We start from the raw sequence: 22,698 nt of genomic DNA, 5'->3' as shown, positions 1-22,698 counted from the left end.
TTTTTTTTGTTTATTCCCTCGTTTTATTGAGGAGGCAAAGGGTACTAGCCCATACAGCCAAGTCTTTTGTATTGAATATCTATATATACCTATAAGAGTGGCTAATATCCACTGAAGAAGAAGGCATAAGCCAAGTCTGTAGTGAACTTGTCCATAAATTGTGGGTGAATTTCTTTTTTTTTTTTTCTTTTCTTCTTTGTGGCAATCAAACTTCTTCAATAGAGCTTATTTATGCCAGTGTCGAGTTACATTGTTATTGGACGATAGGATAGGACTTGGGCGGTGTTGAAGAATGAGGGCAATAAATACATATATTATCATATGTGAATAAATATTTTTAAACAAAAATATTATGGTAAGAAAGGAAAGAAGCAAGAGCTTTAATATATTTAAAATCTGTAAAGGAAAGGATAGTAAAGGAATCACAAGGAAGAGGAGCACGGAGTTCTATAAGGAACTGGTAAAGAGGCTTTGAGTCATATTTTGGACATCTGAACAGAAGATGATCAATATCACCTTCTTCAACTAAAGCGCAGTCACATATATCTTCACTAAGAACACCGATTCTTTGCAAATGAGTAGCAATACAACAATGACCAAATCTAAGTCTACATATGGTAGAAGTAACTCTTCTATCAAAAATCAGTTTTGAAAACCAAGGTTTTAGACAAAGTTCTGCATGAAGGCTTCGATAATGTCCTCCCTTTGACTGACTAGACCTCTCCCATGTGGAGTTCCATTCTTTCAAAAGATACTCTCGTGGAACTGCCAGGAGGTCTTGACAGTAGACAAAGTCATTTTCAGCATTTCCCTGTGATGCTGCTAAGGTTGCCAAGCCATCGACTAATTCATTACCTTGGATACCCGAATGACCAGGTATCCAAGCTAGAGTGACATATAAATGTAAATTATGACAATGTTTTAAATGGCATTTGACCTCAAGGGCTAGAGGACAAGAAGATTGTTTTTTGAAGGGATTTTATAAAATTGATTGAAGAAAACTAAGCGAGTCTGAACAAACATAAAGAGTATTTAATTTTGTTCGAAATAATATATCTAATACACTCAAGAATAGCCATGCCTTCTCCTATAAAGTTAGAGAATAAATTTGGATATTTAAAAAGTTGAAAATAGCCTGATGAATGTCTTAAAAAGGCAGCTCCTACACTATTATTACTAGGGTCTAAGCATTTAGAAGCATTTGTATAGAATACTTCAGGTTTAGAATCCAAATCTTTAAGATACGAGATAAATTTAAAGTTTGCTAATCTTGTTCCTTTAACAATGCCAAAGTAAATTTGTCCCTAATTTACTTTTGTCTCAAAAAATAAAGTATCGTAATCGTATGAAAACACAGGATGACAATAGTATTTGTGAGTTGAGCACTGAAGGCCTTCAAATCTCCTGTAGCTAGATATCAAATGTGGTATGCTCTTTTTACGCCAAAATACATTCCGATCATTAATGGTGTCACTGAGAGTACGTAATTTTGAATTTAACCGATGATTGGTATATTATTGATTTTTAAAAATAAACCTATCGGAAAGATATTGTCTACGTAACGCCAAGGGAGGCTCGGAACATTCGACTTGTAGTGCATTTGTTGGTGTACTCTTCATTGCACCAGTTATTATCCTAAGACATTTAAATTGTAATAAATCTAATTTATGAACTGCAGTTTTATTTTCAAGACAAAATGTTATAGAGCCAAAATCTAATAGGCTTCTTATTAAAGCATTATACATTAATTTAAGTATACTAGGATGTGATCCCCACCAAACTCCACTAACAGCTCTAATTATATTTATATTCTTTTCACATTTTGTGATCACATTGTTAATATGAGCGTTACCATTCATAGCAGTGTCAAATAAGCGTCCAAGAAATTTAGCTTTATCAGACACCGGAATCATTTCATTATCAACTGAAACATTTATCAATGGAATTTTTCTTTTACGAGTAAATATAACTACTGTGCTTTTGGATTTGGATAACGAAAGATTATGCTCCGAGAGCCATATTGACAATTTATGTAATATACTACTTAGGTTTCCTGCTGCCTTTTGAATATCAGTGTGAGATGAATAAATTAAAACATCGTCTGCATACTGTAACACACATGATGCCAGATCTATATTCGAATGTACGTCATAAGTATAAATATTATATAACAGGGGACTAAGTACAGACCCCTGTGGAACGCCTTTCCAAATAGTTCGTTTTTCATTTTCAAATCCAGGAACGTACACCGATATAGTTCTTTCTGAATATAAATTAAAGATAAAATAGACATACTTCAAAGGCACTCCCAATTTTTGCATCTTCTCTCATAATTTAATTAAGATTATCATACGCAGCATGAATATCTAAAAATGCAGCAACAACTGATTCTGATTTTGTAAAGGACGTTAGTATATCTGTGGTAAATAAAGCATGACTATGAGCAACACTTTTACCTTTTCTAAACCCAAACTGTGAAGGGGGAAATAGATTATTATGTTCTATGTACCATTCTAATCTCTGTTTAATTAAATGTTCTGCCAATTTCGCCAAGACAGATGAAAGAGCAACAGGCCTAAACGATGTAGGATCATTAGAATCTTTGTGGGGTTTTAATATAGGTATAATAATTCGATGTTTCCACGAAGGAGGGATCGAGCCTGAGTCTACAAACGCATTGATTAAGTTTAGTAAATATGTAAGAGTAAGAGGTCTGGAATGAATTACAAAAGAGTAAGGAATGCCGTCACAACCTGGAGTTGAATCTGATAGTCTGTTTAAAACCAACTGAAACTCAAGTAAAGAAAAGGTAGAAGATAAAATATTACTAACATTTTCAGATACATATATACATATAGGGTATACGTACATATAGGGTAATTGATTAGAATTTGGAACAGTGCTGGGAGCAAGATTATTTAAAAACGGTTCAACCCAATCTACAGAATTTGAATTCTTAGGCTGAGCTACTGTAGATGCTCTAAACATTCTTATTTTCTTCCAAATTACAGACGACGGTACATCGAGAAAGATTTAAATTTCATCTCTTTTCTTTTTACGCAGAAGTCTTTTGGTGGCTGCTTCAGTATTATTAAATAACAGATTATAATATAACAATAATTCAAGTTTAAATTATTTTTAATTGACTGTTCTGTTTCATTTCTTTTATTAATAGCCTCTGTACATTCTTTATCCCACCACGGGGGTTTGCTGCAGCTGTCAAGTATGCTGTGATAAGGTTATCAAATGCTTTGTGTTTTCCAAATTTGTATCACATAATGCGGGAAGTGGCTCGATATAATCTTCTACTGTACGGCTAAATGACTCCCAATCACAATTATTTAATCTATACTTAAAAAGAGAAGGTTTTGCTGTGTCCGTCAGTCTGTCCGTCCGTCCGTCCGCAGTTTAGCTCAATTTCTATTCCGTATTTAACACTGCGTTCTGAAAGCCTATTCAATAATTCACTAAATCCTTCCTTGTTCCTTTAAACTCGCACCACGATTGCGTAGTTTTTGGTCGTAAATTGCAACAATATTGAAAATTGGCGCTTTTTGCCTCCATTGGCAATGCTTGTGTACCTTAGTTGTATCAATAGCGCCATCTGCGCTGAGCTTTGCGTAATGTGTCCTATTCCATGGTTGTACCATGTTTGATTGTGAATGAGTTGATTTTGATGACAGATGACAGTTTTTTAGAAAAAGAAATTGTGCGTGCATTTCGTTTGTTTGTGAAAAAATTTATCGTTCCCATATCGAGTCAAGCGTTTTCTATTATAATACCTAGTAAAAAAATTGAAAAATATTTTAAATCTCAGACAAAATGTCGAAACATGATGTTTTATACGTAAAGGACATGAATATTGTGAGTCTATATTTTCTTCATCAATAACTTTAATTCTCATGAATATTTCATATCAGGCACGGTTTCCAGGATATTCACAAAATTTATCCCTGTTTTAGTCGGAAGGGGAAGACGACGAAGTAGATGAAGATATCTGGGATGATCAAAAACTTAACGATGCTTACGACAAAGCCCTAAAAATGGCGAATGCTGAAGTAGCTAAACGTATTGCTATGTCCACTAATTCACAAAGTAATATCAAAAAACCAGGTAAAAATAAATCTTTATTTTATTCGATCACTATCAACTAACAGCTTAGTAAAAATGCTCTGCTAAATCAACTGCTGTACAAACAGCAAGTTTTGTAAACAAAATAGCTGAGCAAAATATCATAAGACTATTGTGTACTATGTACCTACAAGGCGTTGTATCCACGAGGGAGAGAATCGCGCCAATATTATCGTCGTGCCACATATTTCTATACATTTTCTATGGTGCTGTATCTCCGATAATATCACCGTGAATCTCTCCCTCGTGGAGACAGCTCCATAGAAATAGAAATATTTATTATTATATAGAAATACTATTACTTTCACAATAATTAAACTAATTTTTGTACTGTCATACAAATCTTTAAGATAATAAATTATTATATAAGATTTGCACTTCATGTAATAAAAGCTTGTGTTTCATATGACATTTTTGTAAAAAAAAACTTATTTTAGTTTCAGACAAATCCCAAAGTAAAAAAGGGAAGTCTTCAAAGTCAAACTCACAAAACAGTCAAAAGAAAACTAAGTGGAAGGCAGGCATGCCTTGCCGAGCTGTGTATGAGGAAGATGGACTTGAATATGAAGCCTGTCTGCTGACTGTTCTCAATGATATGGAGTGTGTAGTTAGGTTCTTAGGTAAAATACTGGTTTTTATATCAAAGTCTACCTTATGAACATATGTTCCCCTGGTCAAAGAATTGTATATCTGTTGTGTCTTGATTCTGCTCGTTAGGGTTAAGTTTACTAATTTATTTATTACATATATGTCACAGGCATCAATATCCGTAGGGGAATATAAACTATACTCTTACTATTACTTATATGCCCCTTTGAATAAACTCAAAGTTACAACAAAAAAAAACAAAGAAACAAAAATACAAATCTTTTCTCTATATAATATTAGTATGGATATGGAAGTACGGATTTCTTACTAGGTTATGGAAGTAAAATTCATACTTAACTTTTTATCATATAGGTTACAAAAATTCTGAAGTGGTGCCACTCACCACTTTAAAGCAGTCTGAAGGCGAAGAAGCTCGTGCGAGGCAGATTGAGGAGGCCCTGGCTTGTGATGAACAACCCAATGACTACATGAGCCATTCCTCGCAGCCTGAGAGTGTAGTTAACAGTGACCATGGGGAACAAGCACAGAGGGACATGGGTAAAGTTCTTTTATCTCCTTGGGGAACAATCTCAAAGCAAAATGGGTAAATAATTATTTCCATGGGTAAACAAGCTCAAAGCGACATGAGTAAATATTTATTTCCATGGGAAAACAAGCCCTAAGCGACATAGGTAAATATTTCCATGGAGAACATGATAAACTACTGCTTAGATTTTTTGTGGTTATCACCAACGGATAGTGTGATTCTCGAGGAAGGTTTAGGGGTATAATTTATTATGTTTTTACCCGACCGAAGCCGGGGCGGGCTGCTAGTAAGTAATAAAAATAATCCCTAAGTCGCTAGTACACAACCGGCTCGAAGGGCCACATTTGTCAAATGAAAAGTTAATATTTTAAGAGTTAAACACTTTATTAAGCAAATCACTTTTTTTTTACATAAAATATTACACAAGATGAACCATCTTGTTATTGGGTTGGCACAGAATCGAGAGAATTTAATGATTAACATTTATAAAAATGTATTGCCACATGCAAAATGTTATTTCATGAAAACAGCTTTTGTCTATGGCAGGGTACTCACACAACTGCCGCACGGGCAATCTAGAGTTTAAAGAAGAAAATGCACGTATTTAATAGAAAAGGAAGGTCGTCCTACATCTCTTTTTAAATACTTGCATCATTCTGTAGTCCCTTAAATCGAAGTGTGTGTCTATGGTGAATTTTGATACCTACAATAAACAGCTAAAGCGAGACATTCATGATCTAGGTTCCAGATACTGATAATGGCTGACCACCAGATAATGCTTGCTCTCATTGGTGTGCGTATTGCGACTGCTACTTACATCTCACCGTTGAGGCGCTTCGGGCCGCGATAGGACACTAGTATAATTTATATAAAAATAATATCACACCACACGTTTAACGAAAAAATAAATACACGTGATGTCTTACATCACGTGAATAATGGGCAACTGCGCTATATTCCTATTTAAAAGTTTTAAAGGCGTGCCGTTTCATTTACAGAAATGCCGCCCAGCAGACGTTCAAAATCACCGAAAAAGAAAAAGCGGTCCAAAAATCACAAATTGACGAATGGCTTTGACCTTCCTGAGATGCCCTATCCAATGCCTAACTTAGATATGTTGATGAATGTAAGTATACTATAGTTTGAGAAGTACAGTTAAAATCAATACATTCGTATGAACGTTATTGATTTTTTAAATTTTCTTAGATAAACAGACAGTTGCGCATTTATAATTTTAGTATGGAAGTAATTCCATATTAATATCATAAATGCGAAACTCTGTCTGTTCCGCTTTCACGGCTAAACAGCTGTGCGTATACTGTACTAGCTTGTGCCCGCGGCTTGCCCGCCTCAATTTCTCTACGAAAACGAAAACATGATTGTCCAACTCATTTGACGACCTCGGTGGCGCAGTGGTAAGGTTCTAGCCACTGAACCGAGAGGTCCCGGGTTCGATCCCCGGTCGGGTCATGATGGAAAATGATCTTTTTCTGATTGGCCCGGGTCTTGGATGTTTATCTATTTATGTATTTGTTATAAAATATAGTATCGTTGAGTTAGTATCCCATAACACAAGTCTCGAACTTACTTTGGGGCTAGCTCAGTCTGTGTGATTTGTCCTAATATATTTATTTATTTATTATATTTGGGAGTTGATTTTGCAAAAATACGTACATGTATTTAACTATTGCATATTTCATATAAAATCATCTAATCTAGTAATCTATTCATATTTCATTAAAATCGGTCCAGCGCTTTAGCCGTGAAAGCGAACAGACAGACCGCATTTATAATATTAATATGGATTTGATAAAGTTAAAATGGAAATTGTGTGTGAATTGAATACCTACAACATATTAATTATTTTAAAGTTAAAAACTTGACATACCTACCTAGATATACCCTACCTTCATATAACAATGTTCAGGGCAAAAGAATGTGGGAGTATTTTCTGCCATTTACATTAAATGAATGTTGAGAAAATAATTAACCTAGAAAATGAATAAATATTTATTGAATCACTTACAAAACGGTAACAACATTGTGGCTGGAGGCTCCATTTTAGTACATAATGTACTTGTGTTTGTAGTATCCGCTCTTCCCAGGTAGACTTAAATCATGTAAAGTAATTAAATCTAAGTTATCAACATTATTATTATAAGTAAAGACAAAAAAAAAATTAAGATAATACTAAGTGCATGATTGTCATGTCGTGTCATGCTTGTCTTGTTGTAAATCAGTCAGTTGTGGGTAGTTTACCGTAGTTATTAACCTTATATTTATGTGATTGTGTCATCTCATTTAGAAGGTATTAATAATAGGTACATTGCGTAATAAGTTGATATGTGTGCTTTTTGTTATAGTAATTTTATACAGTTAATAAAATTTATACACTAATTACTTAGATCAAATCTTTAGTTTAATATTTAAGTAGACCAGTCGATTCAACTTCCTCCAAGAAAGCAGTACCATATATAAATTAGTGCTATATTATCCGTATAAATTGTAATGAGTCTCTCGCCTTACCACGTGTAAACTTATATAGGTTTAGTAGTTTTTGCCCACAACTTCGTATGTGAGTAAAAATCCGTTTCCCTTGGGAATTTCAGGGAATCCCTTCTTAGTGTTCCCCTACACTGTCCTAGGAACCTACACACCAAATTTCAGCTTTCTACGCCCAGTAGTTTCGGTTGGGCGTTGTCTGTCAGTCGCTCAGTAACGCAAGAGTTTAATATATATAGATGTCGGTAGTTCTTATAGAAATATTAAGTAACAATAAAGAAATTAAAAAAAAAATGTTCATGTTGTGAGCAACATTATCATATTTTTTTTGCTGTAGATGGGTTCAAACGACTTGCCCTTGCCGCCGCCCCCGCCTATGATGTCCCCGTCTCCCGCCAAAGACTCCGAAGACCAAGCCATCTCCTCAATGCTGCTCAGCTGGTATATGAGCGGCTACTATACTGGGCTCTACCAGGGACTTAAGAGGTATTTTTTTACAAGCTTTAACTTGCACTGTATGTAAGTATGTTCTGGTGGAATCTTGAAGTTCAATTTTGAAGCGGATATCTATAATCATTTAGCTGAAAATGTTGTACACTCGTTTAGTATGGATGACAATGCATTATTATGATAATCATGACCTGCTTGTGCACCGAGGAACTGCTCCCGACGAGGGAAGTCCTAAACGGTTTACTTAACTTTTGTCAACCAGTATGCAGGTTTCCTCACGCTGTTTTCTTTCACCTTCCGGCAAGCGGTGGTCTATGAAAACTACATGAGTCAGATTGGTATACAAACTCATGTGGCACGAGTGGGATTCGAACCTTTCGATCACAGGCGGACGGTCTCAATTACTTGACCACCACCGCTTCAATCTGACTACTGCCTGGTGTGATTCGCCGAGTCGACATGCAAAGGTGAATATGAGCGATATGAGTGAGACAAAGATATATTATTCACGTGTCCTGTCGCTGTCTAAAGGAAAGCGGACGCAGGGCTCCGACGTTCAACGGCTACGGAAGAAACCGGGAAAACGCTCAGATGAGAGCCTCGTTGCTGTCGCAAAGACCCAGGTCAATCTGAAAAATATCATTTTCCATGTTGACTTGACCGGGGAACGAACCCGGGACCTCCAGTGTGATGAACATTACCATTCCAGCGTGATGAACATTAGGCCACGGAGATCGCCATAATTTGTGTTTTTCGTTTTTCAGGTCAAAGGAAAATGGAAGAAACAAGTGAACCCAGACAAAATATACACAAAAAAACAAGGTCATTTTTTTACTTTTTATTTTGTTTCCCAAAAAAAACTACATTATGATATTAAATAAATAAATTCATGCCTCCGGTGTCTTGTAAACTATGTACAAAATATACATTCTGATAATTTTCAATGTATTTCAATTTATATTATTAATAACGTATTATCGTCGTTCCTTTACTTAATAAACAGTTTTTATACAACGTTTTTTAATTTTAGTCCAAAGTTATTATTTTTGTAATTTCCATGGACGTAATATATTCGATATTGCAATTTTGAAATTGTCTTATTTCGATTTGATTTATAATCAATATTTACCTTAATTAGAAAATGGTGGGATAATATTGCAAAGGCATCATTTAGTCGTATAAAAAAATGTAGGTAGTTCAAGAATCTCAACATATATCTCAACTTTTAAAACAATAAAAACAATGAAAATAAACTAAATTCTATTTCATTTTCCATCATTTTGTCCATTTATCGTAGACTTAGGAATGATGCATATCGTATATGAGTTGCACAAAGATCATAGCACACTTAAATACCGCACCGACATGATAAGTTCATTGAAAAATACTTTACATTGACGCGATGAAAGCTGACAGCGAACAGTCGGCTAATTTGTTGTCAATATAAATTACATCTAAAGTATGTCGTCTATAAAGCTCACTTTTCAATGAATGTATATTGCCCACAGGGAAAATCTTTTTTCAATGGTTTTTTCAACAACAGTTTACATTTACACGTGTTCCGACATAATATAGTTGAAATTTTTGTATAAATAATCTCAGTATTACATAAATTCATAGTGGTGACGTTCAAAATATATTAAAGTGTGTATAATTAAATAGCTAAGCATGGCAATGTCTGGCGACATGAATAATATTCTAATATAACAATATTTACACATAACGAACTAATATAATTTCAATTCGGACGTTATGATTTTTGAGGTTTAACTTCATAGTCTTATCCTCCATAGTCCTCGTGGCTTAGGGTCGTGGTCATTACGTGGACTGAAACATACACATCGATCGATTTGTCATTGCCTTCTCCATTTAAAATTAATCAGTGTGCAGGTTTCTTTCACCGGAAACAAGCGGTGGTCGATGAAAAGTAATATACATAAGTCAAATTGACATACAAATGCTGTTCCCTTATTTTCTATAGGTTTTGTACCGGCGACGGACATCAACGCAACCGAGAACGACGGAGCGCAACATAGCAATGAGGCCTGGCTCTTAGACCTAGAATATTGACACGTGACGAAAGCTATTTTTATACCGAATTTATTGTTCAATCAGCGATTGGGTCGTTAAGTCAAAATTGATTTTCAATATAGTTTTTTTTATGCAAAAAGTCTGTTCTCATTTAAGTACATGGAGAAAAAAAACTATATACTAAAAATATGTTGATAGACAAACATTGAGACACGCTAATCCTTAAAGCAGAATAGTGCGGCGTATTTTGCAACATGCTAAAAGAAAATGAAGCAGGTTTAGTAAGGATTTGTACTATAATTTAACTTTTAATTTTGGGTTGAAAATATACAGATTGCTACCTACTCGGATTCTGATAAATTATACAGGGTGTTACAAAATATCAACACTCTAAAAGTAGTTTGTTCACTCGAATAAAAAACCTTACACACCTTTTTTAGGAGTGAAAGGATTTATCCAAGGTACTGTACCTTACTACTTCGTATAGACATAGATAATTTGTAACAATAAAATAATAACTAATACAATATACAGGGTGACTTTTAACACATTGGCAATATTTTGTCTACATGCTCAGTCCATGATTCTGAACAACTTTTAGTATGAAGGTAACTCCGAAATGGCGAAAAAAAATTAGCTGTTCTAATACAAAATTAAATAGGTACCTAACTTGTTGAAAATGTAAGGGTCAGCTGATTTTTTTTTTCGCGATTTCAAGGTTGCTTCCATAATAAAAGTTGTTCAGTACCATGGACTGAGCATGTAAATAAAATAATGCGAATTTATAAGAATCAGTATGTAGAGTACATAAAAAATAATATCTTTTAGCATATATCCAACGCTCTGCACTTTTTTGTCTTGTTTTATTATTTACAGGATCGCCACAAATTTCGTGATTTTTCCTTCTGAATATATTACCTACATGGATGTCATTCACGCTCATTTTCTCCCTTATTTTTCTAAAATGTGTTTTGGAAGAAGATGGGGAGACATTGTTTTAAGGCTCCGCTAACCTGCACACTAGCGCCACCAACCATTGTTTTTTGCACAAATTATGCTACACTAAATTGTTGATTTTATTAGAGTTTATCCAAGTTTTCTATTGGACACAGTTGCCATAATATACAAAACCGAAAACGATAATACTTTCTATTAAAATCCTTTATCTATTCTTTAGTTTGTGCTAATATATAAAAGAAATTGACAAAAAATGTGATGGTGGCGCTAGTGTCCGTGTATGCACCCTAACACCCTTTACATGAGATATTGAAAAATATTTTTTAGGAATGTCGCCCTCGAGAAAATTTGTTGGAATTAAATATCATTATTTAATTACACTGCGCTGTTCAGTTGTACTGAACTAAAGGGTGTATTATTATGTACTGAGGCAATCTATAATTTGTTTAGGTACTTAAAGGTTGGTCACAATCTTGACATGTCATTTTATGGAAATATAATACAATACCTACCTACTTAGTTACTGAAAATGCAGGCTTCCTTTTTTATCCACAACGAAGTTATTGGTGCCGTGCCCTCAGATACGCTTTAAAAAAATAAAATGACCTATAAAAATTACTCTATCTTTTTTAGATAGGTACCAATGGCGTGGTGATTAGAGCGCCTGTCGTAAGCTATTCGTTTTGATCTTATAGTTTTACTCTGTTTCGATCCCAACATTGGCCCTGGAGCACTTTCGTACGAATTCCTTCGTAAAATAGAAAATTAGATCTCCTGGGGAGTAAGGAAATTCTGTTGGTAGCTCTTAAATTTTTTCAGTCCCCAGAATGTGAAGGACTCTGCGATCAAAAGAACACGTTGCCTTGTTGGTTGATTAAGTTATTTCGAAATATTTACATTTCAAAATTCATTAGCAACAATATCTTTTTCAATACCTAGGGACTTTTGTTGCTAGATCATTCACCAGATTCAGATGTGTCTTTTGTAGGACGAATATAAAAAAATATTGAAACCCTATTTCCTTACATACAAAAGCGTTATATATCCTGACAGATTATTGGACCGAGCACACTTATCTCTCTTTCTCTCTCCTCTATTAATAGAGAAGCAAATTTTGGTTGGTGGTTGGTTTTTATTGGCGTCTTTTTTATGTAGACCAAATCCTGCAGAGTATTATTTATATCAGTTTATATTCGTAGCAAATACGGTTACTATAATAAGAATGACGTAACGCTGGTCCCCGCGGACCCACTGTCGGGTGGACGGGTCGCGGCTCGCTCAACTCAATGCAGACGGTGGGTCAGACCAAGGTGCTGAGTTCGTGTGTGTCGTGGCTGAGATCGATGGTGGCAGCGGGCACGCCCGGCGATGCCGCGCCCTCGCCCGGCGGCGTACTCGTCGGAGGCCTGCAAATCAACACCAATCAGAATTAAACTATTACGTAAGACGGAAAACGATGAAATAGTACACAGTCACAGTGGTTAATAGCGCTGTCCCGGATAGACAGGGGCGTGGGTACAATTCCCGCTCGATTCCAGAAAAAAATCATCTCATTATTAGGTACTTATTTGCAAAATTAAACTATGTGATCTGTCTTTCTCTTAGCGTTATCCTGGTTTATTCATCAGTCTTTTAAAGGGCTACATGCGCGGACACTAGCGCCACCGTAACATAATTCTTTATAAATGCCAAACTAGATAAATATTTGTGTGCAGTAGATAATTTATTCCTTCTGCATTCACAGAAAATCACACACATTGTGAATTCGCTTAAAACCTTCAAATTTTGGACTAAGTTGATGAAAAATTCGATTGCGTGAGAATAGTGCTCCTGGTGGTCGTCTCTGTCTTCTCCCTCTCTCTCTTTTCTGAACATTTTCCCGATTACATCCTCAGCCGTTGAGTGTCGGAGCTCAGTGTCCGCCCCTTTCCAACTTTTTCGTGTCCATTTCGCAGTCTTCTGTCGTTACCGTTAGTATACAAATACATATAGGTATAGAGTATAATTTCCTTACCTAATAATATAAGGTCCTTGCTGCAACAACGTTATCGGATGCGCGTACGGCGCACCACCAAGACTGTGGAAACTTAAATTCCCCACTCCTGTATTATTCAAGTGTCCGTTGCCCAACAACACGCCGTTGGACGTGTTAAGATTTGGCGCGGTTGTGTTTTCGGCGCGAAACGCTTTGACCACGTTAGTCTTCTCCTTTTGCCACACGAAAACGTTGTGGACCATTGCGCAGCCGCAGAATATTATCCCAACTCCGATGAAGACCGATGTCACGATCGCTGGGGTCGAGTGGAACTGAATGAATGTGTAGAGGATTATTCCTGGAATAAGAGAGAATGAAAGCATGTAAGAGCTTGTTACTCAATAGTAACAAGGTCTTACATGGAGTGAAAGAAGTTACATACATCTTACTAGGAGTGAAAGAAAGCCGGCTGCTTCGCCTTCCACGCAGATTGTCAAATTGTAATTTTATTTCTCATGATTGTTCTCGTAGACTAGCATCCTATAACTATTTAATCTCAATTCCACACAATAAGCCCGCCATGCAGCTATAAACCTGGCCTTTTGAGCTATCGCAATTCTTGGTTGGCAACCCCGCAATTTAAAAATATCAAAAATCTCGATTTCTCCAATCTGAATTTCTCAAGAGTGGCCAGTTTTAAGTAGTTTAATATCCTTGCCACATACCGACAGTTAAGTACCTTGGCATCCTTTCTCAACATTAGGATTTTAAAAAACATCTACTATATTGAAATTACCACAGATTTAAAAAGGTATCCTCGCGCGCGCAATCCTTGTGTATTATTTTGCAATGTCAAAGAGAAATTTCCTACAAAAATACAAGATTACTTTAGTTTGCAAAAAAGGTTTATTTACATAAAAATGTTTTAAAGAAAACTACTCTAAAGGAAAAATATGGTCACAGGTGACATTTTACAGGGTCCATTAAACATTTGAGAAGTTGTTGAACCCGACGTGGATTCCTTAAAAACAGTTTTACTGGAGATACCTTCAGTGCTTGTCAAAGGTTAGTTACAACAATTTGCATACAATGTTAGTTAATACTTGATATTTTTCACTAGGTATACCTTCTACTCTAAACCTCGCGATCATTAGAGGCACAAGACAAATCCATGCTAATATTATAAATGCGAAAATCTGTCTGCTGTTCCGCTTTCACGGCGAAACCGCTGGACCGATTTTGATGAGATTTGGTTTGCATATAATTAAAGGCTCCCGTTCAAACATAGGGTACATTTAAAAAAATCAACCCCCGAAAAACTATAATGGGGTTGTAAATTTGTGTTCCACTTTCGCAGACTCGAGCGGGAAAAAGCTAGTACCTAATTTAATTTTAATTTCGCTAAGAAATAAAATAAATTGTTAAAAATGTGATGGTGGCACTAGTGTGCGCGTACAAAGCGCGTTAAATTTACTATAAATATAACTAAGTATAAAGATAATTAATAAAATTGTTAGCAGGTACATACCTGTTAAAAAAACCGGTATTGATATGAAGAAGCCTCCCACAGCACATACTCTTGTTACAGCTGACTTTTGAAGGTACTTATTCGACCTGGAAAAGAGAATGAAACAGTAAATGACTGATGAATGTTTCTACATTTGTTACGTGTCTTATAATTTTAAATATTGCATGCTTGGAAGGGCAAACTGTAGAACTAGGTATATCTCGTATGTGCCACCTATTGTAACAACACAGTTGTCGTAATAAACATTTTTGAGTTTGAGTTTACGTCGAACTAGCAACCAAATTTTATAGGGATTTAACGTAAAAAAATGTTTATTTTATAATCATGGACGTATAAAGACTTTGTTTATATGTTCATGTTTATAACTTAGTAAGTACTTACATACTTACTGTAATTTTTTTCTTATGAGAAAATAATTTTCACTGTACTTAAATACTTAAAATAAATCAAATATTAGTTGAAATCTATACATTCCAAAGTAAAACGTTTATTAACCACGAAAGTGATTTCCTAGAAAGCCTATTTTTATTTATGTTGATCGAAAATCATAAAATACATGGTAAAATTGTTTAGATAATCGTAAAATGACCTTTACGAAAAAACTAACTTTATATTGATTTTCTATGAAATTGTGTTTGACGCCCGAAACCCAAAATCTGCATACATCTGCTACTATATTACTGACAAAATGTTAATGGTTAAAATGATGCCCGCCTATGAACTGAAAGGTCCCATGTTTGAATCCTACGACTTAGTACCGTGTGGATTTGTATACCAGTCTGACTCATGTACGTATAGTTAGTTTTCATCGACCACCACTCGCTTCCGGTGAAGAAAAACGTCATGAGGAAACCCTAACTAGTTAATAATATAAGAGGTGATTCGCAGAGCGTTTCGACCGTTGCGGTCGCGCTGTCATTACAATTTTTCAAATTTTAACAAAGACAAGAATAAGTTTTACTATATGACTTTGCATTAATTACTCTGTACTGTTGTAATGTCAATTTAGTGAATGATTAATTTTGAAAATGATTCCTTTCTCAAGAAAATTAACGGATTGTAATGACCGCGCAGCCGCAGCTGTCGAAACGCTCTGCGATCCACCCAAGAAACGGAAAAAGCAATGGCAAACCATTTCATGAATATTGCCAAGAAATAAATTCCACTTAATAACACTCAGCCATGGCTCACTCAGTCATACAAAATGTCTACTCATGTGCTGTGAGCTCAATATTTTTCCGATTTCTTCCCAAAAAGTCAACAATAAGTTTGTTTTGTTGGAAATTAGTTAATTAAGAAAATTCTCATGTATTTATATAAACACATCTATGGCTGTGACTACGTAGGATAGCGGCCGACCTTCAGCGTAGGCTGGCGATGATCACTATTTCAACATATACGAGTTTTAGTAGTAACCGGTAACCGGACATTCCATACATTTTGTGTTTCTGTGGAATATCCGGATCGGCTCGTGTGAAACATTCCGAGTTCGTAGGATTCCTTAGAGTATTTAATGCTCAAATGATTTTAGGAGTAATTGTCGGTCTCAACCTGAGTAGAATAAATGTCATTATGATCAATCATATCTGACGCAGACTAATCTTAAATTAATTGTCTAGGTAATACATAATTTGCATTTTACGTCACACAAAAACCTGTACCATTAGACTTCACCACCACACCATAGGAAAATTCAATTAAATTTCACCTTGACTATGTTGAAGAAAATTTATGCAATGACGCCGATGTAAATGAAGCAAGTAAAACATGGTAAACTTGATGTAATGCTGGATGCCGTAATGAAATTTTAAACGAGTCCCTATGACAAAACATTATAAGTACATAAATTCAGCATTTAAGATCGGTACAGACCGTTGTATAGTATGGAACTATATGAGACATGTCACACTGGCTCCGTTGCATATGCGTGCACGTATTATGCAGATCCTGCATACGCATTCGGCCTGAACCGGTATAATCTTTTAGGTTAGATAAAAATATCTTTATCAGTAAAAATATAAGAACTTTTCTCTGGATTTGACTATCTGGAATACTAATGACAAATTATTTTCTAATTTCCAACAATTAATAAACACTTTTCCGGACGCACGACTGCTATAAATAGCAGTTATAAAAATTAAACTTATTTTGTATCTCGTTGAGCGTCCGCGAAAATGTTAAGCGAAACCTCGACCGACATCTATGCCAATATGTATAAGATCCTATGGATTGCTAAAATAAGTATGCTTAGAAAATAAAACTCATTCCGCATTTTTTAATTTCAAGCAATAAAATAATAGATAAAATGTAATTTCTGTATATATCCCAAAGGTAGTTCCGTCCTTACTATCACTATTTTGCACAGTGTCAGTGACTTGAACTAGGCTGGAGTCTAATGGAAATACAAGTTGGATAGTTAATACCTGTTTTGTATTGGTATTTACTTTTTTTTTTTACAAAGTCAAGACGTGAAGTCATCGAGCCGTTATAATTTATAATGTTGTTGCGTGAAGTGATATAAGTAACTTAGATATGCTCGTAATTTGGTAGGGTTCTTATCTTCCGTCTGTTTCATCTAGTCTATTTACATTGTAGTTATTGAAAGTGGCGTAGGTATCGATCAGACACTGAGCCCACAGAATAGATATTGATCAAGTTTTTGTAACGAAACGAAAAATATGGTTTTCATTATTTTTTATGGACGCTCCACAGAGCGTGAGGGTCAGCGACGCCTACATTTGAAATTAATTATTTAATCTTCGCATGTGTTTAGATAAATCCTTGAAAATATTGGAAGCGAAGGCCGAATGCTCAAGACATCCGTGCGCCAGAGATTAAAGAAACCCTACTCTGCGCTCTTTGAATTGATTTTGTAGTAGAATTAGGTTATAGAAGCTTCTAGTTAATTATCTATCAATTGTAATTAGTTATCCAGAAAGTATCTACGTGTGTTTCATTCCACCGAAAGATCGCGACTCTCCGTGGGCTGTATGTCACTATTAAGACAGTGAGAAAGATCATTCAAGGCGTGTGGTTCCCGTCTTAAAATAGGACCACTCCGTATCCTCTCTTGGAACATTGTAACTCCCACTTCTTATGATCGGGCAGATCTAAAGATTTGGTCTTGACAGGTGATAGGCTACGATTGCATTCTCATGGAGGGTTCACGTCAGGTAAGCCAGTCACTTCACACAATCACAGTTGATTCTTTAAAACGTTTATGTTATTTTCTTGCGCGTTCCCTAAGCTTCGGCGCGACCCTTCTAAAAATGAACACGGGCACACGCGTGCCATGGAGATACAGAGGTTCTTTTATACCATAACGAATTTCACACCTGTTCTGTGCCACCATGAGCGACAGTGCTACGTAACGACAGTTCACGCTTGACTGATAAAAACTATGGGGTGCGATACAAGTAAGTACCTAGCAACTAATAATAATACTTACAAAGAATCATACTATAAATAAATAAAGATTGGTTGTATTAAAATTTATAACAAATTATTGTTTTTAGTTTATTTACGTTTTTAATTCGCGATCGCGACTGTAATTGCTTGATAAAAATATATGATTCTTCAGGTACGATTTTGAGCCATATACAGACCACAGATCCTATCACAGGTCCTACAGGTCTGTGGTCTGTATATAAACCAAGAAAATCTGATAGTTGGGTGCATGCGACAGTTGACCTTGCAACCAATAAGCGTGAGTTATTGACAGACTTTTAAGTAAATAGTCATTACTGTTATCTGCTTACATAATGATTATAGACATTTATACTGATAAGATTACACTATCTAACAACACCATGATGATTGTCACTTGCATCGCTTTACCGCCAAAACTCCGCGCCATTTTGGTTTGTCAGCTGACGGAACGCAACCGGTTTTCGCTTTCTGTGTCGAAGTGTACAAATTCCGAACTACAGGTAAGTACGGACGAGGTAGGCGGATTAACCATGCAAGGCGTAAGCATTCCACAACAACGTTTGATCTTTTGATCGTCTTCTGTATAATAACTTCAGCTGCATTGCAATTTAACCTCTTACGTTTCGGCATTTTTTACCGTTTTGGTTACGAGGTTTCTATTTGAAACTTACGGGATAGGAAATACCTGTTAATTATCTATTTCGCCAAAGCTTTCTGCCTTATTTTATTTTTTTATGTGATGGCAATACTCATCTGTGTTAAATAAGTTACAAATCAAAAACGGAAGAGACTTCAAGGAACGGACTACCTTCAATTATATTTGCCAATAAAGATTTTTAATAATCATAAATCTCAATTATATTGGTTTTTATTTATATATTTCTTAATAATTTCTATAATATAATATGTATTCATGATAAGTACCTTTTATTTTACCTATTTATTATATTCTGCAACTTGCGTCACTGAATTTTATTACGGGTGTCTGTTTTTATTTTATAATTTTTTCGCTTTATTCTCAAGCCACCATAGGTACCTCTATTGCCTTATGGTGCCAGCTGAAAATCAGCCATATGGTTTCTGCCACAGCAACACGCTTTTCGACAATTATACTTAATGTTATTGTTAATTTTAAGTCGCATAGTTAATTGCAAGTTTATGGATTTTTTTTGTCGAATAGAAATATTTTGTTTCTTTATTTCTAATATTTTATTTTTTATTATTATTATTTTATTATTTGATTGTGTGATTTGTCTTAGATTTTACAATCATTACAAAATATTATGAAATTTGGAAAGCGAAAATCTGATAATGTATTTTTTTAAACTTGTTGTTTTGATAAGACTACGAGAACGGAAATACATATTTATTTTCTATTTCGCCAAACCTTATTTAATTTTTTTAAGTGATGGCAACACTCATCTGTGTTAAAAAAGTTACGAATCAAAAAAGGAACTGACTTCAAGGAATGGACTATCTACCTTCAATTATATTTGATTGTGTGATTTGGGTTAGATTTTACAAAAATTACAAAATATTATGCAATTCGGAAAGCGAAAATCTGATAAGGTAGATACCTAAATAATTGCAAACTTAAATAATAATATAATCCCAACAATAATTTATAAAGTATCAATATCTATTTTAAAAAATACATATAAGTAAACCGATTGTGTTATTGCTTAGTGGACATTCGGTAAGTAACTTTGATAATTTTAATGACGTAAGTTGTAGTAATTACTTACTATGTTTAATAGCGAGTATGTATGTACCTACCCAATGTAAATGATTATTCTTTTGTTAAATTTAATTTAAGAAATTTTGCGTCTCTTTGTTTACATTGAGGATGTAGGTACCTAAACTAGTTCAATTTAATCACCGTGAATTCGTGACATAAGTTGTACAAGTGGAAAGTAACGTGAAGTTATTGCATTGTCATCTTTAATTATAGTAAGTTGTGTCCTTATGTTAATCGTTATTTCAACGTTTTATTAATTTAAGTATAAGTCCCTCGTTTTTTTAGCAAAAGATAAAAAAAAATAATGTAAGGTATTTTAACTCAAATCATATATTTAAAACTTAATAAAATATCTTCGCACCAACCACAAAATTTCATCGAAGTCCATCCAGTTACTTATTTATTAATGAAGGCACTCACTTGTTATTTGCTTATTATAGTTTCTCACATAGCTACTGATAGATATTTCGAATATAATACGCTGAATGTGCTTGCACGTAAAATGTGAAATATTTTATTCCAGGACTGAAAGAAAAATATAATTCAACATGTCTGAAGTGAAGTGTATAAAATATGATATAATCAAAGAAGATATCGATACCACTTTACATAAATTATTATGGGATATACAATTTGATCTTATAAGTGTACCACGAGAGCTGAGGTCTTTTGCTAGGCACAATGACGTACCAGTGTTTCAGATGAAGGTTGAAATTTTCGAAGAAGATGATATTATTGTTAACATATCTTACATGTATCCGTGCGAGCGGTACATAAAGTCTATTTTATCTATGGCCGAGAGAAATGAGTATTACGTGATATCGACTTCTGGATACAACATGATACAAGCTAACGAATGGCACCATTTAATGACGTTAAAAAGTGATCATATCCAAGTTGAGACAACTGGTATGGGGCAGTATCTACTAATGAATTTTGAATTTAAGTTTAAAGTAATTAACAATATTCGTTTTAAATATGAGAGTCCAAATTTAAAAACACGATACAATTTTCAAACATTTTTTATTACAAGCTTATTCTCCGATGTAGTATTGATATCAAATGATGGAAAAGAATTTAAAGTACATAAAATAATGTTAGCTAGCCAAAGTGACGTGTTTTGCGCTCATATTTCGCATGATACATGTGAGGCCATAACAAACACAATTAAATCCCCATTTGACGCCGAAGTATTGGAAGCTGTACTATCATATATTTACGGTGATAAAGTAGTAGGGATTCATAAGACAACAGAACAAATTTTAATTGCTGCTGATTTCTATCATATAGATGGACTTAAAAGTTTATGTGAGCAAGAATTGTGCCAAAGAATTAATATAGAAAATGCAGTAACACTGTTAGAGCTAGCAGATGCACATAACGCTGTAAAGTTGAAGAATGACGCACTAAACTTCATCAAAGACAATAGAGCAGATATGATAATTAAAACAACGGCTTGGGCTGAACTGAAATCTGTACATATTGTTAAATTGTTGTTTGAGGCAGTTAAATGTGGGAAAGAGTGTAATGTCATATATTACGAATGTGAATTTGGGACCTTTTTTGTTGCGTAAATTATTGTCAAACCGATCTTAATAAAGTTTTTGCATTTTATTACTCAGTTTTTAATTACAAAACCTAGGTTAACAATTAACATCTGGGGGGTTACTATCATCTCTTAACGCGATCCACTTTATGATCTAAACTGATCTGCATCACAAATTCGTACCATCGAGTTAATTTTTAGTATGAATGCGATTCATTTTAGGTGCCTAAATAGAACTGAGTTGCTTTGGAATCGTTCTGTAAAAGTTGATGGTAGGCCTGCTGTACATTGTAAGTCTCAAACACACTATCAAAAAATTATCATATTAGAAATATATAGAATAATATATATATAATTGGTGAAACAAATCCTCTTATAGAATTGAGACTAGGTACATACAAAACCGTAGGTATACTTTGATGAAAAAAGTTAATATGGAAATTAGAAAACATTTTTTCGCAAATAATGAAACGCGAAAGTTTAAAATTAGGTACCTAAGTATGCTTATACACAGAGACACAAACCCTAGGTTGAGTCGTGTAGTACTTACATATAATTTTAAACTTAAACTATGTGTTTCATTATATCATTATCACAATGAAACTCATAGTCGCATATAAGTGTGGTCTTATTGACGACGTCCACGAGACGTGGTTTATTAGGTACATTATTTTACAAAGTCGATGCATTTTAAAAAGACGCGCTCGAAAACCCGTACGATTTTATGCCAAATTTGTATGTAATTTTGTTTTATACACTCTGAGAAAGATGAAATAACAGGTTACTGAAGCAAATACCACCGGAAAAAATATGGATACTGTATACACACATTCTTACTAACGGGTTCACCAGTAGTTAGCCATGCAGAGTTAAATTATGATAATACATTTTAAAACTGAGATGACAGACAACAATATAAAGACGCGTGCGAATATTTTTTTTAATTTGTTGTGTTTTTTTTTTATCAAACTAATAGATATTATAGTAAAGCAAGTTTGTTGTCACATTTATGCACAATTTCAAGAAGATTGCTGATCTACTCCCGAGGGAAACGCGTGCGAGTAAATTTTTGAACCGTTGAGTGTTTTTTATCGCACCATTCACAAGTTTGTAACCGCCAACCGCCACTAGGGTCCGTTAACATCACCAGTTTGGTTAGTACTCCTTACACGACAACTTGATTATAATGTTACACGTTATATATTATCTTAATTGCATGATTTTACATATGATTTTTGCAAATTTGTATTAGTTAGTTCGGTCTTCCTGACTTTTC

The 22,698-nt window shown here is 34.6% G+C and overlaps 4 protein-coding genes across 7 annotated transcripts in view; 3 read left to right on the top strand and 1 right to left on the bottom strand.

The window, feature by feature from the left end:
• The first annotated feature begins 3,669 nt into the window (after positions 1 to 3,669).
• Smn (survival motor neuron) lies at positions 3,670 to 9,232 on the top strand. 2 transcript variants are annotated; one of them, XM_053756159.1, is made up of 7 exons: positions 3,670 to 3,864; positions 3,963 to 4,113; positions 4,569 to 4,751; positions 5,092 to 5,277; positions 6,265 to 6,392; positions 8,106 to 8,254; positions 8,983 to 9,232. In XM_053756159.1, the coding sequence occupies exons 1-7, from the start codon at positions 3,823 to 3,825 to the stop codon at positions 9,008 to 9,010; spliced, it is 867 nt and encodes a 288-aa protein (XP_053612134.1). In that variant the 5' UTR covers positions 3,670 to 3,822; the 3' UTR covers positions 9,011 to 9,232. The 2 variants fall into 2 exon arrangements, with proteins under 2 accessions (XP_053612134.1, XP_053612135.1); XM_053756160.2 differs by having other exon boundaries at positions 3,681 to 3,864; positions 3,934 to 4,113.
• The window catches only part of LOC128676171 (uncharacterized protein), a 15,071-nt gene continuing 1,414 nt past the window's right edge, over positions 9,042 to 22,698 (bottom strand). The window contains exons 2-4 of the mRNA XM_053756157.2: positions 14,710 to 14,795; positions 13,221 to 13,539; positions 9,042 to 12,612 (exon numbers count right to left, since the gene is read on the bottom strand). Of these exons, the coding sequence (XP_053612132.1) occupies positions 12,507 to 12,612; positions 13,221 to 13,539; positions 14,710 to 14,795 (511 nt within the window). The 3' untranslated portion in view covers positions 9,042 to 12,506. The remainder of the gene's footprint in view (positions 12,613 to 13,220; positions 13,540 to 14,709; positions 14,796 to 22,698) is intronic.
• The window catches only part of LOC128676170 (peroxisomal N(1)-acetyl-spermine/spermidine oxidase-like), a 16,469-nt gene continuing 12,303 nt past the window's right edge, over positions 18,533 to 22,698 (top strand). Inside the window, exon 1 of one of the 3 annotated variants that reach the window (XM_053756154.1) lies at positions 18,533 to 18,638. Coding sequence is in view for 1 of the 3 variants with exons in the window: in XM_053756151.1 (XP_053612126.1) it covers positions 19,607 to 19,707 (101 nt within the window). In the remaining 2 variants the exon portion in view is untranslated. Of the gene's footprint in view, positions 18,639 to 19,581; positions 19,835 to 22,698 lie in introns of those variants that run through there. The other 2 variants (XM_053756152.2, XM_053756151.1) reach the window with 2 other exon arrangements.
• On the top strand, positions 19,902 to 21,490 carry LOC128676172 (protein roadkill-like). Its single transcript, XM_053756158.2, has 2 exons — positions 19,902 to 20,088; positions 20,400 to 21,490. Exon 2 carries the CDS (start codon positions 20,425 to 20,427, stop codon positions 21,448 to 21,450), a length of 1,026 nt encoding a protein of 341 aa, XP_053612133.1. The 5' UTR covers positions 19,902 to 20,088; positions 20,400 to 20,424; the 3' UTR covers positions 21,451 to 21,490.

Source organism: Plodia interpunctella, chromosome 15 (assembly GCF_027563975.2).
Source record: "Plodia interpunctella isolate USDA-ARS_2022_Savannah chromosome 15, ilPloInte3.2, whole genome shotgun sequence".
NCBI classification, from domain to species: Eukaryota; Metazoa; Arthropoda; class Insecta; order Lepidoptera; family Pyralidae; genus Plodia; species Plodia interpunctella.
The sequence above is the reverse complement of the archived record's forward strand: the minus strand, read 5'-3'. Positions and strand labels throughout refer to the sequence as shown.